The sequence below is a fragment of the Dipodomys spectabilis genome, unplaced genomic scaffold, assembly GCF_019054845.1.
Source record: "Dipodomys spectabilis isolate Male_0828 unplaced genomic scaffold, ASM1905484v1 ptg000060l, whole genome shotgun sequence".
NCBI lineage: Eukaryota > Metazoa > Chordata > Mammalia > Rodentia > Heteromyidae > Dipodomys > Dipodomys spectabilis.
The window spans coordinates 1,283,524-1,301,156 of record NW_024870737.1 but is presented as its reverse complement, the minus strand read 5'-3'; the positions used below and the strand labels follow the sequence as shown (position 1 = coordinate 1,301,156).

General features: G+C 43.7%; 1 protein-coding gene across 1 annotated transcript in view; it reads right to left on the bottom strand.

Moving 5' to 3' along the window:
• Cd99l2 (CD99 molecule like 2) overlaps nucleotides 1-15,567 on the bottom strand; it is a 72,022-nt gene extending 56,455 nt beyond the window's left edge. Inside the window, exon 1 of the mRNA XM_042680422.1 lies at nucleotides 15,341-15,567. Within this exon, the coding sequence (XP_042536356.1) occupies nucleotides 15,341-15,407 (67 nt within the window). The 5' untranslated portion in view covers nucleotides 15,408-15,567. The remainder of the gene's footprint in view (nucleotides 1-15,340) is intronic.
• Nucleotides 15,568-17,633: the final 2,066 nt, after the last annotated feature.

The window sequence follows — 17,633 nt, the reverse complement described above, 5'->3', positions numbered from 1 at the left end:
ATTTTAGGAGGTTCTGGAAACTTTCAAACGTGGGGCCTAACAGGGGGAATGAAGTCACTGAGGAAATGGTCCTTGAGAGTATCTTCTTCCTGGATCTTGCTTTTTCTTTCCAGCTGCCATGATACTCTCTGCCTTACAACAGGCTCAGAATCAACAGCCAAGTTACCATGAATTGAACTCTCTGAGAGCTCTGTGCCAAACCAAATCTTTCTTCCCTGAAATTGTTTCTGTCAGGTGTTTGGTCACAGTGACACAAACGTTAGTAATAAACCACTCCATTCTCCCATGGCTCTGTTGCATTGTTCTAATAGAAAACCCCATATCACTGTGCTGACTGGCACTGGCTCTGCTGCCAACTCAGGGGGTATGACTCAAGCCAGGCCCCCAGGGTGACTGAATTAGCTCTTTTGTCCCAACAGCACTCCATCTACCCTTAACCCGTACCTGGGTCCTCCTCCCCTGGTCAGGCCAAGGCCGCCAGGCAGGATTGCACCATATGCCCCTTTGGCCCCCCTGTGCATATATACAATAACATGAGTTACCACTCACTGTGTATATATACGATAACATAAGTTACCATTCACTGTGTGTATATATACAATAACATGAGTTACCATTCACTGTGTATATATACAATAACATGTTACCATTCACTGTGTATATATGCAATAACATGAGTTACCATTCACTGTGTGTATATATGCAATAATATGAGTTACTATTCACTGTGTATATATACAATAACCTGAGTTACCATTCATTCACTGAGCACTGACTAGGGCTTCGATTCTTCCACCTGTCCCTGCTACCCTCTGTCTCCAGGTCTTTATATTCAACCAAGTATCATGAGCAAAGCTGTGTAATGTCATGCTGCGTATTATAAGCAAAGAAGAATTAGGCAATCTAACTATTCATAAAATATCTAAGATTCAAAAACTAATTATATAACAAAACATAAAATCAAATAAATAGGGTAAAGACACACCAGTGTGTTTCTAATATTGGCAGAATAGATTATTTGGGCCAATGTTCTTATTAATAAGCAACTAAATGAAATTCTACTGTGCTCCATAGCACAGTGGGATGACATCAGAGAGTTTGTTTGAAAGCTAGAAGAGGGCTGGGACATGGCCTAAGTGGTAGAGCACTTCCTGCATGCATGAGGCCTTGGGTTCACATCCCAGTACTTAAAAAAAAAGAAAGAGAAGGAAAAATAGCTAGAAAAAACAGGTTAATATTTTCATCAAAATTTACAATATTTTAGCATGAGACATATGTGCTTATCCTCACTCACTGTACACTTTTGACTGTTTTGATCCAAATGTTCAAACATCAAAACATCACATAGTGGCCCATAAATACTTACAACTTACATATATCAGTTTAAATATATGTGCATGAATGTATTTAATTAGCATATATTTAAGTACATATTATATGCATTACATATATATACACATATGAATATACGTTGTATATACACATATACATAAGCTCTTCTTTGGATAACTACAAAAAATAAAGTGGTTGGACTGATTTTCTCGGTGTGTTTGTGTGTGTGTGTGTGTGTGTGTGTGTGTGAATACACTAGGACTTGAACTGGAGGTCTGGGCACTGTTCCTTAGCTTTTTTGTTCAAGGTTAGCACTGTAGTTCTTTTTTTTTTTTTTAAGCAAGAATTAAAGTTTATTCATTGGATACATACAAAATAGCCTGACCAGAAAAAAATAAATCCCTCTTATGTGTCAAATACTATACTAGCACTATGGCTATGAAGACAAAGCATGGTTTCTGTCCTTAAAATAATTCATTTCAAAGCAGTATGATACTAAATGTTACCTTTCCTAAGTGTTAACTCTCAAAGAATAAGAGTTAGGAGTGAAACTGCATATAAAACAATAACATAAAATATACTTTACATTAGAGCCATCTACTTTTTGAATAATCAAACTTATCATTATTCAGGAAATTGGTAGAAAGGTATATATAATTTAAAAGTATAAAAACACAACTATTCTCATTTGGTTCTTGTTTAATATAATATACATGTATGTTATATTATAAATATATAAACATATATTAGTTCAAATACAGAATATCTGGATCAGAGGCTGGGAAGGTGGCTCAGTGGTAGAGCACTTGCCTTGCATGCATGGAGCCTTGGGTTCGATTCCTCAGCACCACATAAGCAAAAAGAAAAAAGCCGGAAATGGCGCTGTGGCTCAAGTGGTAGAGCACTAGCCTTGAGCTGAAGAGCTGAGGGATAACGTCCAGGCCCAGAGTTCAGGCCCCATGACCTGACCCTCCAGAATATCTGGATCAGAAGCACCTAGAATCCTGTATTTTTCCCTATACTGTTTTTCAGTTTTTCTTCTAAAAACTCCTTCAACATAGTAGTGCTTTTTTCTCAACTCTTTTTTTTTTTTTTTTTGGTCAGTCGTGGGGCTTGAACTCTGGGCCTGGGCACTGTCCCTCAGCTCTTTAGCTCAAGGCGAGCACTCTACCCCTTGAGCTAGCACTGTAGTTCTTGAGCCACAGCTTTATTTACAGATTTTGGGTGGTTAATTAGAGATAAGTCTGACAGTTTCCTTCCCAGGCTGGCTTCAAAAAGTGATCCTCACACCTCAGCATTCTGAGGAGCTATGATGACAGGCTTGAGTCACCAATGTCTGGTTGGATTTGGGTTTTTTTTTGTTGTTGTTGCTAATGTTTTTTAGCATGATCTTGCAATGTGGCCTAGACTAGCTTTCAACGCAAAATCCTCCTGCCTCCATTTCACAAGTACTGGGATTACAGCCACACCAGACAAAGTGGCTGATTTTTAAACTATCATATGAGGTGGCAGGAAATGTGGAGATGTAGAAGCCCACGGCATATACTGAGCATACACTAAGGCAAACACATTTTGGTTTCAGACACTTTCTCAAGGCAAGCAAAGGGCACCGAAGTCCAGGCTCTTGGCCAATACATTTTAAAATATAATAGAAAAGGCTTCCCACATTGAATTGGCACCGCAATGTATTTACCCATGGGATAAGGGTGACAGAAATAAAGCTGCTCCTCAAATTCCATTTCAAAAGTGTACAAAGAAGGTTGCCTAGAGACTGGTGAGTCAACTAGTTTCAGGTGATTTAGCCTAGTCACACAAAATTCCAACAGAAATCTCTGCAGGAAGTCATATTTATCCTACACCTTGAAGATCCCACACACATCCATTTCAGTGTCAATGAGGAGTACATAACCACTCCCCTCCACCGAAAATAAATCCCCACAACCAAGAACACATGGAAATAAAGCACCATGAGTGTGAACCAGCAGGAAACTCACAAACAGGAAAATGGTCCAAACACTTGACCAGACAATCCATGAGAACAAATCAAATTGACAGTAATCAGGGAGATGTGAATGAAATCATAATGACAATATAAATCCACCTGAAGGCATATATTATAATAAAGTTGAAAATGGAAAGTGCTGCTGAGGCTCTGGGAGGCTTGGATACATTGCTAGTGGCAAGATGAACTGCTATAACCATTTTAGAGTAAACTCTGCCCTATCTCCCAAAACTTGTTTCACATATTATGTAATTAAAAACTATGCTCGTGGGTATATCCCTAGAGCAGCAAATTCAACCTTTTGACCTTAGGACTCTTTTATAGACTCAACAATTACTGAGGAACCCAAAGAGCTTTTGACTGTGTAGGTTGTAACATTGATATTTATCATATTAGAAAGTAAACTATATGGGCTGGGAAGGTAGCTCAGTGGTAGAGCGCTTGCCTCACATTCGTGAGGTCCTGGGTTCGATTCCTTAGCACCACATAAGCAGAAAAAGCCGGAAGTGGTGCTATGGCTCAAGTGGTAGAGTGCTAGCCTTGAGCTGAAGAGCTGAGACACAGCACCCAGGCTCAGAGTTCAGGCCCCATGAACGACAAAAAAAAAGAAAAAGAAAAGAAAAGAAAGTAAAACATATTTCTAAAGCACAAGACAGTACATATCCCATTAGTAATCAGAACCATGCTAAACTCATGATGAGAGTACAAATGACAAATGATATCGCAGTGTTATTTTGAAGATAGATGAACTTCAGAGGCCTATGAAATAAAACCCTGCAAGAATCTACAGACTACAATTTGGAATCTCTGCCCTATAGAAATGTCTACTCATCAGCATAAGAATGCTGAAAGGGCTCTTTGGAAAACTACCTAACCATTCACTAATAAAAGAATGCATTTAAATGACCATTATCCAGGCAATAGAGCAATATATAGCAGAGAATGGGAATAGATTACAGCCACACAGTGCAAATTATCAATTGCATTATGAAAAGACACAAAACACAGGTTACAAGCATAGGGTTTCATTTGTACATGTTTAAAACACAGATAAAACATGGGCTGAGGGTGTGACTCAGTGGTAGAACACTGTCTAGCATTTGTGAGGTCCTGGGTACTAGCCCCACCACTGGAAAAAAAAAGATATTATTTAGGATTGGTTGAAGAATGAAGCAAAAACTCAGGATAGTGATTACCTCGTGTGTGTGTGTGTGTGTGTGTGTGTGTGTGTGTATGATAATCAACACAGGAACATGCATGATCAGTGGTGACACTGATTTTTCACACAGGCCATGTACATTTTCCTGTGTCTGTTATATTTCACAATAATGGAAGAAAGCCTTGTACACAGTTTGGTATCATTCATTTGAAATAGATATTCCTGCACAGAAAACAATTCTACAACACTGTATTTCAACATAGTAACGGGGACTATCTCTGGGTTGCGGGGTTTGGGTTTTTCTCTGTATGCTTTTGTGCAATTTCCAAGTTCACTACAAAGAGCACATATTACTATTTAACTATGTAAACATTGGTATTGTCACATTGTATTATAATTCTTAGCCCACTGGGTAGTATGTAATTTTATCTTATTAGAGTTTAATTTGCTTCCCTGTGGTTACTAATGAGGTTGATCATCCTTTCATGTGTTTATTGTCCAATTTGATTTCTTCTTTTGTGAACTGTTTGGATAACTCTTTGGCTCACTTTGCTGTTTATTTTTTCCACTGGTTCAGAAAAATCAAATGTATTAGAAAAGACAAGGTTGCCACGTAAAATTGGAATTAATAAGGTTCAACACGCAAGAGATGAGATGAAACCGGTGGAAATTTAAGCATAAAATAACTATCTAAAGAGATTGGCCATGTGCCGGTCTAGCTGGGAAATGCTTAAGGCTCACACGGGATTTTAGGAGAGATTTCTAGAGTCAAAGGAGCTGATACCAGTTCACTAAGATCACCTAGAATCAGACTTCCAATAACATGTCTCTCCTGAGGCAAAGTGATGACGACAGAAAACTTGAGTGACTCACAAGGAATTTGGAAAATAGAGAATAGAATTACAAAGAATATACCAATCTTCAGCTGGGGATGTGGCTCAGTAATAGAATGCTTGCCTGCCATGCTTGAGTTTCTATGTTCCAGCCCCAGTAACACACACACACACACACACACACACACACACACTACATACATCTGCATGTTTGTATATGAAGTTATACATACTGTGGAACTCAAAAGCTACACTCTAAGGTGTCCTAGAGCAGAAACTGTCACACATTTTGGTTTTAGAACTCTTTATATACTGCAAAATTATTGGGGATCTCAAAGAGGTTTCGTTTATATGGATAGGTGGACTGATACACATATATAAATGCTGTATAGTGAGACGCTGACATGTGTGGGCGTGTATGGGGGGGGGGGTGTCTACCGTAGTGGTTCTTAACCATGGAGTATCCTGCTCTCCAACACACAATGGGTACCATGAAGTCATCTCTGGCTGGCAAGATGGGAGGATGGTGCTTGGGGTGTCTACTGGGTAGAGGTCAGAGATGATGCCACTCATTTCATAGTGTACACAAGGCATCCATCTTACCTCTTGTCAACAAACCCCTTGACTCTGAAAATTCCTCTGATAACTGCACATGAGACACTAAACAGTGTGGAGGTGGCCTTCTCAATGGAGTAAGTGCTAGGAGGATCCTCAGAGCTAGCCACCTCACTGCTCACTAGCTTATGGCAGCAGTATGGCATCAAAGTAAAGGGCAAACAATGAAGACTTGGGCACAGACTGAGCAAAGTCACACAGTAACAAATACACCCAATGCAATTATTCCATAAAGAACCAGAACCGTCACAGTAGAGAGCCACATGCGAAAACCACAAGTAGCTCTCTGATCTGGAGAAGTAGGGAAGTCTCCAGGGAGATGTTGAAATCTCAGGTTTGTGTGGCACTTTTAAATCCTAACTCAAAGTTCTAACACACGTTCCTTGTGCAAGGCTGAGATACGTGTTCCCACCTTTAATTTCAACTATCCTCTAACCTGTATAATACAATGCAAGTGATACTTTGAGACTTCCCACATTAGGTTATAAAAGGCCATGGGTGGGTGACACATATACCTCAAAGACTTCAAGATAGATATCAAAAACAAAAAAATAAAAAACCAAACTCAAACATAAATGTTTTCAGCAGCAGCAGTCACAAGAGCCAAAGGGTGGAAAGAGCCCAAATATCCATTGCTAATTAAGTCTGTCCATTTTCTGGTATACTTTCAACCATAAGAAGAAATGTTAGCTATGTGCCTGTGGCTCACACCTGTAATCTTAGCTACTGGGGAGGCTGAAATCTGAGGGTCACGGTTCGAAGCCAGCCTAGGCAGGGAAGTCCAAGAGACTCCTATCTCCAATGAGCCGCCAGAAAATCAGAAGTAGAGCTATGGCTCAAAGTGGTAGAGTGCTAGCCTTGAGCTCAGAAACAGTTCCCAGGCCCTGAGTTCAAGCCCCACGACTGAAAAGAAAAATAAGAAGAAGTAATGTAGTGCTGATCAGCGCTGTACCATGGAAGTATCTAGAAAATACTATGCCAAATGAAAGAAACCAAGCACCAAATTGCAAACATTGTATGACTGAGTTTGTATGGAATTTCCACAATGGGCAAATCCAGAGGGATAGACAGCTGATTAGTGGCTGCCAGGAGCCAAGGGAAAGAGAGAATGGCAAGTGACTGCGTAATGAATTCGCTTTCCATTTAGGCTGACAGAACACAGTAGTGATGGTCCCACAGAGTTCTGAATGTATTTAGATGCCACCCGACTGCATAACTTAAAACTGTCCATTTTGGACTGAAGATGTAGTTCACTCATAGAGCACTTGCCTAGCACGCATCTCGTCCTGTGTTCCATCTTCAGCATCAAAAACAGCATAGATTGTTAAGGTACATTTTTGTATGTACTCTGCCACATTTGGAAAGGAGCTAGGGATGGAATCCCAGGAGGGGAAGGGAGGGAACTACATGGCTTCCATCTTGGCCCATGGAATACATATGTTTCCATTCTCGTATAAGAAGCTCAACCACACTTCACACGCTGTAAGAAAGCACTAGCCACACAACAAGGCCTGTTCGTTATGACATATGAGAAGAAAAACTTCCAGATGCCTCCAGGCCCAGCCACGAAAGTCCTTCCTGGCTAGGACCCCAGCCACTATGCAGACAAGATGAGCCCTCCCCACTGTATTCCTCTAAATGTCTAACCTCTGGAATCTAGGGTCACCAGGGTGTTATTCAGTGTGTTAATGGGGGCTGATTATGTAGCAGGTGATGGGGGAGAAAGGGAGTCCCCTAGTCATCCAAATATCACTGCCATCATCCTGAAATCCTCATGCCTCTGAAGGCACCCCTGCTAGTTCTGACAGACGTTACTTCTAGATCCATTGAACAATTGGCTCCGTGAGGGCAGGGGCAAGTCTCAGCCTTCTCTGCTTCACCCACAGAGTCACCTCATGAGGCTCCTGGCTCCACATTTGTTCATCCAGGCATTGGCAGACTATAGTGAGCACTTGGCTCGCTGTCTGCCTTCTAGCCCTCAGACTCACCCTGCAGACACAGGCCCCTCACCAGCAGGAAGCTCACTGGAGACTTCCTTACCCTTTGATTTCTGATGGTGTTTACAAGTTGGTTTCATAGTATCTCAAGTGCTCTTGGCAGTTCACTTGAGGGTTTTTGGTTGTTGTTTGTTCTAAACCTACAGAATCCTCTGTGATCTTCTAAGAAGCTAGGTAAGGAGTTGATAAAGCAGAGTTCTGAATGAGTTGAACCTAGAAGGGAGGTGCACATATACCCAGTCCTGTTCTGTTCCCCTCTCTCTCACCCAGCTTGGGAGACCAGGACTCAGCATCAGAAAGTGAAGGTACAGTACTGGTCATGGCTGCAAGAAAGACAAGCCTATCTCTCCCTCTCCTCATCAGTATAGGCAAGAAGAGCCTACATAACAGAAACTCAATGCCTACTGGTCGTAGACTTTCTGCTTTAAGCACAGCCAAAGCACTGATGGAAAAGGGGTGGAAAAGAACCTCAGAGACAGCCAGCAAGTCACTGCAGTGAGCATGGGCTGCTCTAAAGTGACGTGCAGGCTCCAGTCTGCTTATGAAGTGGTTCCAAATCAAACCCAAGCAACAGAAGACATGTCTGTCTTCCAAGGCTCTCTACCATGCATCTCAGCGCTCACTGACTCACTAAGAACATTCATTTTTAAATCATTAACTTAAAGCATACCAGTAATTGCTGTAACTGGGTGAAATTGCAACCATCACATACTCATTTTACAATTCACATCCCATATGCATTTTACAAAAATGAAGAGAATGCTTGATTGTCAACCTGACTGGATTGATAAACACTTAAATTAGTAGAACAGATCTCTAGGGGTGTCTGTGAGGGTGTTTATAGAGATCATTAAATCCCAAGGGCTCTACCTAATGAATAGATTAATCCCTTGATGGAGTCCTATCATGATAGCATTAATGGGAGGTACTGAAAGGTGGGGACTACATAACCTGGAGGAAGTAGATCACCTGGAACTGGTCCTTAGGAGTGATATCTTGCCATGGCCATTTCCTGTGTTCTCTCACTTTCCTGGCTACAATGAGGTAAACAGCTTCTGCTATACATTCCCCCAAACATGATGTTGTGCCTCACAACACCAAGTGACCATGGACTAAAACTAAAACCTCTGAAACGGTGAGCAGAAATAAATGTTTCTACTTACCAAGTTGCTTATGTCAGGTACTTCATCACAGCAAGGTAGAAATAAGTTATAAATAAAACGTCTTACAACTATATATAATTGATCTCACAGTTCTGGAGGTCAGAGGTTCAACCTGGGTCCCACTGGGCTAAGATCAAGGTGCCAGCAGAGATGACTTCTTATGGAAGCTCTGGGGAAGAAACTATTCTTTTGTTCTTTCCATCTTCTAAAGGTTGTCCTCATTCCCTGGCTCCTGGTTCCTTCAAAGTCAATAATGGTAAGACACAAGTCTCTCTCACTGTACAGCTCTGATTCTGACTCTTTTCTAATTTCTTTTCCCATATTTAAAATTCTTGTGCAATTATATTGGGCATACCAAGATAATACAGGCTAAGCTTTTTTTTTTTCCAGTACTAGAGATGGTATCCAGAGCCTTTGCACTGTGCCATTGAGCTACATTTCCAGCCCTTAGTTATTATTTGTTTTGCCAGGACTGGTGCTTGAACTCAGGGCCTCACAGTCTGGTTCAGCTTCCTAGCTTATGTCTGATACTGTGCCACACCTCTAACCTGGATTTTTGCTTGTTAACTGGATATGGAAGCTTGCAGTCTTTTCTGCTGAGTCTGACTTTAACAATCCTCCATGTTTCAGCCTTCTCAGAAGCTAGGATTACATGCATGACCCACTAGCCCCAGCCAGCGCTTGGTTTTTGAGAAAGAGTCTTGTTATACAGCCAGGATGGCTTGAAATTCACCATATCACACTTGGCTACATATCATTTCAACTGATGCATAAAAATACTTGATAAAATATTCATAATTTACCAATACTTAGCAAACTCTGAATAGAGGATAGCGTTCTTATGGTAAAGATAATACTAGCTGGGGATGGAACCTAAGGGCCTTGCACATGCTAGGCAAGCTCTTCTACCAGTAGGCTTCATCTGAATCCCTTGGTTTCACGACAAGGTCTCTATATGTAGCCCAGACTGACCTCTAACTCTCAATCCTGCAGTCTCAACCAAGTGCTGGGATTACTGGAGTTATCACAACATTTGGCCATGCCAACTTTATGTTAAAACCAGTTGCTTTCCAACCCTAGTTCCACTTTTTATCTTATTGACTTCCCCTTTGCAATGTAGATTAGGTCTTCTCACCATTGAACCCTCTTCCATGTGGACCAACTGCGTACAGGAAAGATTTTCCTGACTATTCTCAATAGGTGAATAGGGGATTTCGGTGTTTCTACAACATTGAGTTGCTACTCAGTGAAAAATCTGTGAAGACTGAGTCTAGGTAGGTGGAGTCCTCCATGTACCAGGCCTCCTTGATACCCCAAAACAGAAGACAACTATCATACAAAGTATGCAAAGTGAAAGTAGCCATACAGTAGGAAAAGCAAACACAGCAGGTAGCAAATGGAAGTAGCGAGATGAAAATCTGTATATCTGGAAGCCATCCTTTCTGCACTCACCAGACCTCTGAGCAGCCACAACAAGATTCAACAGCAGCATCTCTATGGGTACAACTGCAGCCTTGCCTCATTGCCTGCAGATTCTGACTCAGGTGGTTTAATGTGTGTGTTAGAAAATAAACACATGGTGGTTACCTTGTGTCCATCATCATGGGATGGGACCTGTATCCATGAGGAAGGACAGAGTTCCCTTGCCCCGAGCAGTGAATAAGTAGTACACATTATGGTGACTCCTAGAGCTATCCAGAATAGGGCCATTCTTCCCACAGATGATTCTGGAACCCAAGCCTGCATGGTTAAGCAGCTCAAAGCAAACTCTGCAGGTGCACCTGGGGCTCATCCAGCTTGCTCCTGAGAGTCCAAGTCAGTGTTTCAGTTTCCACCTGGATCCCAGCACTGCTCCCATGATGCCGAACCCCAGGCTAGGATCATGTACAGCTGTTGTTCAAGGTTGTTTTGCTTAGACTATACAGTGAATTTTTCAAAAAATGAAACTATGTTTCACACAACATAGATTTTACCCTTTGGTGTTTTTTTTTTTTTTAGTGTATTCACAAGGTTGTGCAACCATGATCTCTGCTGAATTACAGAATATATGCATTACCTCAAAGGATCCCTTACCACGCAGTCTGTCCCTTTCCCCCTCCCCAGTCTTTGACAACCAGTCATCGACTCTTTGCTTATGGATTTGTCAACTCTGGGCATTTTATATAAATAATGCTTTTCAGATTTGCACAGTGCACTTCCAAAATATGGCTTGGAATGTCTTACATAATAGGAGCCATAATTGCACGTACTAACACAGCTCACTGGGAGGCAGGCACTGTGCTGATTTTTTTATATATGTTTTACCTTATTTCACCCTAACACACACCCCATGAGTGGACAGTATAATCCCTATGTATAGATGAGAAACCTGTGACACCAAGGGCTTATATGAATGGTCCATGATCACAGTGGCACTGTGCAGGTTTGCTTCACGGCTGGTGGTGTCCGCCTGTCAACGTGATGACTATAAGGGAACAGGCATTGGACAATTTGCCATGGCCTCATTATGCTTATTCTTGGCTACTTCTCCCATATTTTTTAACCTGCCTGTTCACAGAAGGGACCCACTTTTCTCTATTCTGATTTAAGTGATATTTCCAGTAACTTCCTGAACCTCTCTGGACCACGTGTTCCATTTGGGAAATGGCCCATTCCTGAGCAAGCTGTCAATATGGGCATCAGGAGGCGGGGAGGGGGGGGGTCACAGGACTGACCTTCACAGGTTGCTACAAGTGGTGAATGTGAGTGAGGCAGACAGCTTGGGCATGGTCCAGGATTACACCTGCGAATCAGACCCCTGCTTCCTACTTCTGTAGGCACATCCAGATGACATGCCTGTCCATAAAAGAGTTTTCAGAAGCAGCAAAGTACACAAGGGAATAAATTCCCCTATGTAATTAGAACAATAATGACCTGTTGAGCATCCTTTAACCTCTGGAGAGTTGAAAGCCTGTCTCTACTTGCCAGCGCCTGGTGTGACTTCACAAACCACAACTGGTTATTTTGGGAGCTTTGTAACGCTGGTGAGGTCGCTCAGTCACACCCTGATACAGACAACAAGGACCTAATGGCACTTGAGTAGGCACACCTTGAACCCACTCTAGGATTGTGCCTTAACCTTAATACAGGAAGTGTGAGTCTAGAATTATTGGGTCCTACAGGCATGTGCAAAAGTCCTATTTGTCATTTCTTTTTGGACAAAAGATCCAGAAAACTGGGAACCTACTTGAAACCAAAGTTGCTCTGGCTCAATCCTTTAAATTTAAACAAACAAGCAAAGAATAAATAAATAAATAGGCCAGTTCACCCCTGCCATCCTAGCTACTCAGGAAGCTGAGACATGGAAGATGGTGGTTCCAAGCCAACCTTGGCAGAAAATTCTGACTGAGACTCCATCTCCAATTAACCAACATAAAAGTGGACTGGGGGCATGGCTCAAGTGGCAGAGTCCCAGCCATGAGGGAAAAAAAAATTCTGTGTAAGTTCTAAAGGCCCCAAGTTCAAGCCCTGGAAGCAGCACAAAACTAAGAAAAGGAAAGAAAAAGATCACTGGGTGGCAGTCTTACTTGTGTTGAATACTAGTTCTATTTCTTCCGAGCTAGGTGACCTGGGTCCTGTCACTCATTTGGAAGGCAAGAATAATACTTATCTTGAAAACTTGTCAGAACACAGCAAGCACTCAGGAGGTAGTAGCTGGTAGTAAGGCTTCAGACTTAAGAGTGACACATGCCCTTCAAGATTCCTTTGTGAATTGTGGGGCATTATCTGACCTAAACAAACAGGTTTATTTCCCCAAAGCTACTAAGTTGGAGAAGCGGAATAGCCTGTAGTCATAAAGGCATTGGGAATATCTCATATTTAAAGATGGTCACCAGCCTGAAATCCAACAGTAACTGCCAATTAGTCACTGTGTGACTTGAGATAAGTTACATTTCAGCTATATTTCACCTCTTCTCTCACATCTAAAAAATGGTTGCACTGGTTCTCCATCTCCTCTAATATCTCAACTAGGTGTAACTAGAAAAAAGCTGAAAATCTCAGACTTGATCATTCATATTCTACTTTTAATATTTCTGTATCATTAGAGAGAATCCAATCAGATGCTTACAAAAGTCTACCTTCGTCCCCCTTCCCTAATCTGTGGTTTTTCACTTTCTCTATTTCCTAGAGTCAACTATAGGATGAAATTTTTACATAGAAAATTGCAGGAACAGGCAATTTAGGTCTGCCCTTTTGAGTAAAATGATCAAATACTATGTCACGTATTTCATACCACCCAGACAACATATGCTACCCGTGCCTTGGTCACTGTAACTACTTCAGTTATCAGATCAACTGTGAAGGTACAGAGAAAACAAAACAAGAAACTCCCAGACATAGTATGTATAGGGTTCAGTACTATGTGCTTTCTGGATGAGGGGAGGAGTGTCACTCAGTGGCAGACAACTTCTCTTTCATGCACAAAGGCCCTGGATTCCATCTTTAGCATTGAATAACAAATATTTGTGGTTTCAGGCATTCTGTGGACATCTTGGAACATTTCCCCACCACCACCCCCAAGGATAAGTGAGTACTGATTTATACTTTTCCCCACAAGTGTATATTAGATAGAATAAAAAATTAGCCCCAAAGGGGAAATGAAAAAATATTTAAGAATTCACATGTCTATACTATAACTTGTTTTCCTGTACTCATAGCAGCAATATGTCGAGTGGACATTTGTGCTTGTTTCTCTGTCTGCTAAGAGGTCAGTTTACAAAGACAATCTTTGTGTTGTGGACTTTGGCCTCATCACTTCCAAGAACACAGCTGACATGTCAGCAGAATGGTGAAAGGCTCTTCCTACAGCAACTCCAGACAAACTGTCCACATGAAAAGCACTTCTGCCTCTTTTGTGCAACTATCTTGACTTGTACTGGACAACTCTCACTGTGTTCCTTGTATATGAAATAAATTTTAGTAAGAACTAGGATAGAGTTCTCGTTTTTTTGTTTGTTTATTTTTCGGGTTTTTTTTTGTTTTTTTTTCCTGAGGTCATGTCTTTCACTGGCTGGATTTGCTTTCTTTGTCAGGAAACTCAAAGCCTATTCCCTGGTAAATGCCAATGTTTTCCTTAAATCCCTTTCCTGAGATGGAGATCAGATATAAACAACTGTAAAAATATTCTGCTGGTACTTGCTTAAGGCCCTTTTTTTTTTTTACCCCACCCCCGTCCCCAGTCCTGGGGCTTGAACTCAGGGCCTGGGCACTGTCCCCGAGCTGCTTTGGCTTAAGGCTAGCACTTAAACACTTGAGCCACAGTGCCACTTCCGGCTTTTTCTGTGTATGTGGTACTGAGGAATCGAACCCAGGGCTTCATGCATGCGAGGCAAGCACTCTACCACTAAGCCACCTTCCCAGCCCCTTAAGGCCCTATTTTTAACTACAGAGTGCATTTATTCTAAGGAGATGCTTTTCAAAGTGAGATGTACCTGTGAATTACCTGAGATCTGATCGTTAAAACGATAAAGAAAATACTGAGTGTGACTCAGTGGGTCACGGGCGGGGCACAAGATGCTGCATTTCTAAGTAGGTTCTGAAGATGCCCCTGAAGATGCCAATGCGGCTGGGCCTTGGATCACACTTTTAGCCGCACAGGTGTAAAATAACAACTTGTTCCCCTGATTCAGTGAAATTTCTCTCCCCGTCTACATCCTCCATGTCCTTGACACACATGGCCAAAGGCTTGAAAACTGGGCGCAAGCCAAGAGACCCTTAGTGAATCCCTTAGAGCCAACTCTACCCCACCCTCACCCTACGCAAGCTGCGAGATGGACAGTCAGCAGGACACAGGAAGCCGTCCAGGTGCTTTAGCTGAGGGTGGCCTTAGAACAAAATTTGAAAGTGACTGCTTTTTGCACGGTTTTCCCTAAGGTAAAGTCCTGGGGACAGCTGTTGTCACCAGTGGTGGCAATTGCTTGTTCGGGATTTTAGAGAATTGCCATCCGGATATGTCTAGCCCAGCACCAAGAAGGGTCCCATCCTCGTGTTCAGCTGACACGGACCTCAGCCGATTTGGCAAGCTTGGCCTGGATCGTGGCCCTGGGTTCCAAACAAACAGGTCGGACTGCTGACCGGCACAGCCACCGCCACAGGCCCTGGAGGCTGAGGGTGGAGTGCTCATGCGCAGAGCGACCCCCCTAGGCCCACTAGGCGAGTTCCCTGGGTGCCTCCCCCTTCCCCCCACCGGCTTGCCTTACCTCTCTGGACCAGGGTGGTCAAGGAGAACGCGAGGCAGATAAGGAACGCCGACCGCCAGGCCACCATGGTTGGGAAGCGGTGGAGGGGCCCCAGAGGAGCACAGTTCGCGCTGGAGGCTTGGAGGGGGAGGATGAGGAGGAGCAGCAGAGGAGGAGGAGCTTTGTCCCCACCGCAGGGCCCCGCCCACAGCTGGCACGCGTGTGGTATCGCCCTGGGAGGGTGAAGGCAGCGTGGTGCTAGAGAGTCAGCAACTGGGGGCCATAGGGCGGGGACTTCGCGGGGCGGGGCAAGACTGCAGTCTAAAGGGCGGGCCCAGGGAAAAGGGCGGGGTGGGGCCGGTCGACTCCCAGTGGCTTGGGCAGTGACGGTTGGGTGACGCGTCTGCTTGCCGCCCACAGACCCCTTCCTACCCGAATCCTCCCAGTTTGGCCCAGAGCAGTGCGTCGCCAGGGGGCGGGAAGCGACACCATCAAGCGATTATTCAGGAGCGGGAACCCCAGGCGGCGCACAGGCCAGCTGCCAGCCGTGTGACCTTGGACCGGGCTTTTCCCCTTGGGTCCCCATTCTCTCCACGGGCTTCTCCAGCCTCCGCCCCGCTCGCCGATCGGTGCAGAAAGCTATAGGGAAACCATGTGTAGACACTAAAGAAAAGGACCATTTTTCTGGGGTGGCTGCTGTGGCGAAGAGCTGCCCATGTGGATGGAGGCAAGCCCAGGCTCCGGCGGCAGGCACGCTAAGGGGCCGGGGAGGATGGGGCAGGCTCAGCAGGCTCAACAGGGACAGTGTCAACACCCACTCAAAAACGTGCTCCACCACAGATAAAGGAGCTGCAGGCCCTCCTGCAACTGCAGTCCATGTTAGGAACCAGGAGAAAGCCTAGGTCCCCTGCAACCTCGAAGGGAACGCTCTGAAGACCAGCCCCAACCGCTAGCAGCTTTTCAGGACAAAGGGAAAGCGCATTGCTCTCTCCCAAGTGGCAGGTTGGCAGCGACGAGCCTGCCCTTGCCATTATGCAGCATAAACTGTGCTACGCCACACCCACGGCAGGGGGCGGCTCCTACCCGACACACGCTCCCCCCCCCCCCCCCCACACACACACCATTCTGGGACTCCGGCGAGACAAACCCCCCCCCACTGTGATTCCCGCTGTTCCCTCACCTTCCATACGACGCGAATATATTTACAGCTTTGATTCTCTTCCCCGCCTCCCCCCCCCCCCCCAAGGAGCTTGAGCCTCATCTCAATAATAGAAGAGGGGAAAAAAAGCAACTAGAGGTTCCTAGGGGGTCAGCTCTAGCCCCATAGTTCAAAGGGGCACACAAGGACTAGAAAAACCAGCCAGGAAGCCTCCCAGCCATGTGCTACCTACTGAGCCTGCTGAGACCCAAAAGGATGAAATGTGATAGCCTAACACACAGGGGACATACAGCGAGTACTACCTGGAATTCTTTTTTAAAAAAAATCATAGAATGATACATTTATTGGAAGCTTCTCAAGACTGAAGAGAGCTTCCACTATATGTTGCCATAAAAAAGCAACCAGTAGCCGGGCTCCGGTGGCCTTTAATCCTAGGTACTCAGGAGGCTGAGATCTGAGGATCGCGGTTCAAAGCCAGCCCAGGGCAGGAAAGTCATGAGACTCATCTCAAATAAACCACTAGAAAACTGGAAGTGGCGCTGTGACTCAAGTGGTAGAGTGCTCGCCTTGAGGTGAAAAGTGCAGGGACAGCACCCAGGCCCACAATTCAGGCCCCATGACCGACCAAAAAAAAAAAAAAAAAGCAAGTAGTAAACTCAATGTGAATCTTCTCCCTTGGCTGTCCCTCAATGTCTCACTAGCTCCCCAGTTTTTCTCTCATCAAAACATTATACCTTACTCATGTAACTGTAACCCTCTGTACAGGATCTTTACAATAAAATTAAAAAAAAATTAAAAATGGACCTCTGTTTTTTTCTCCCTACTATCCCCTCTCCCCTCATCTCCAAGTCAATTCTTCCCCTCTGGTGGAGTTGAAGGACTGAGGAAGCACAAGCAAGACAAACGTGCTTTAGGAAGGAAACAAAGTCTTTTGGCTTGCTCCAGAAAAATACCTTTTATTTTGTTTTCTACCACTTGAGCCACGGCTTCACTGGAAAATACTTTCTTGCATGCCTCTGGTGCTTGATTACAAATCCAGGGCCTCTCAAATATTTTTAAATGACTGTTTGGTACAAATTCTTTTGAATCACAAGCATGCTGCACTCTTTAGTGTTGCAATCTGATCATTTCACAGTATTTTACAACACAGAAAAG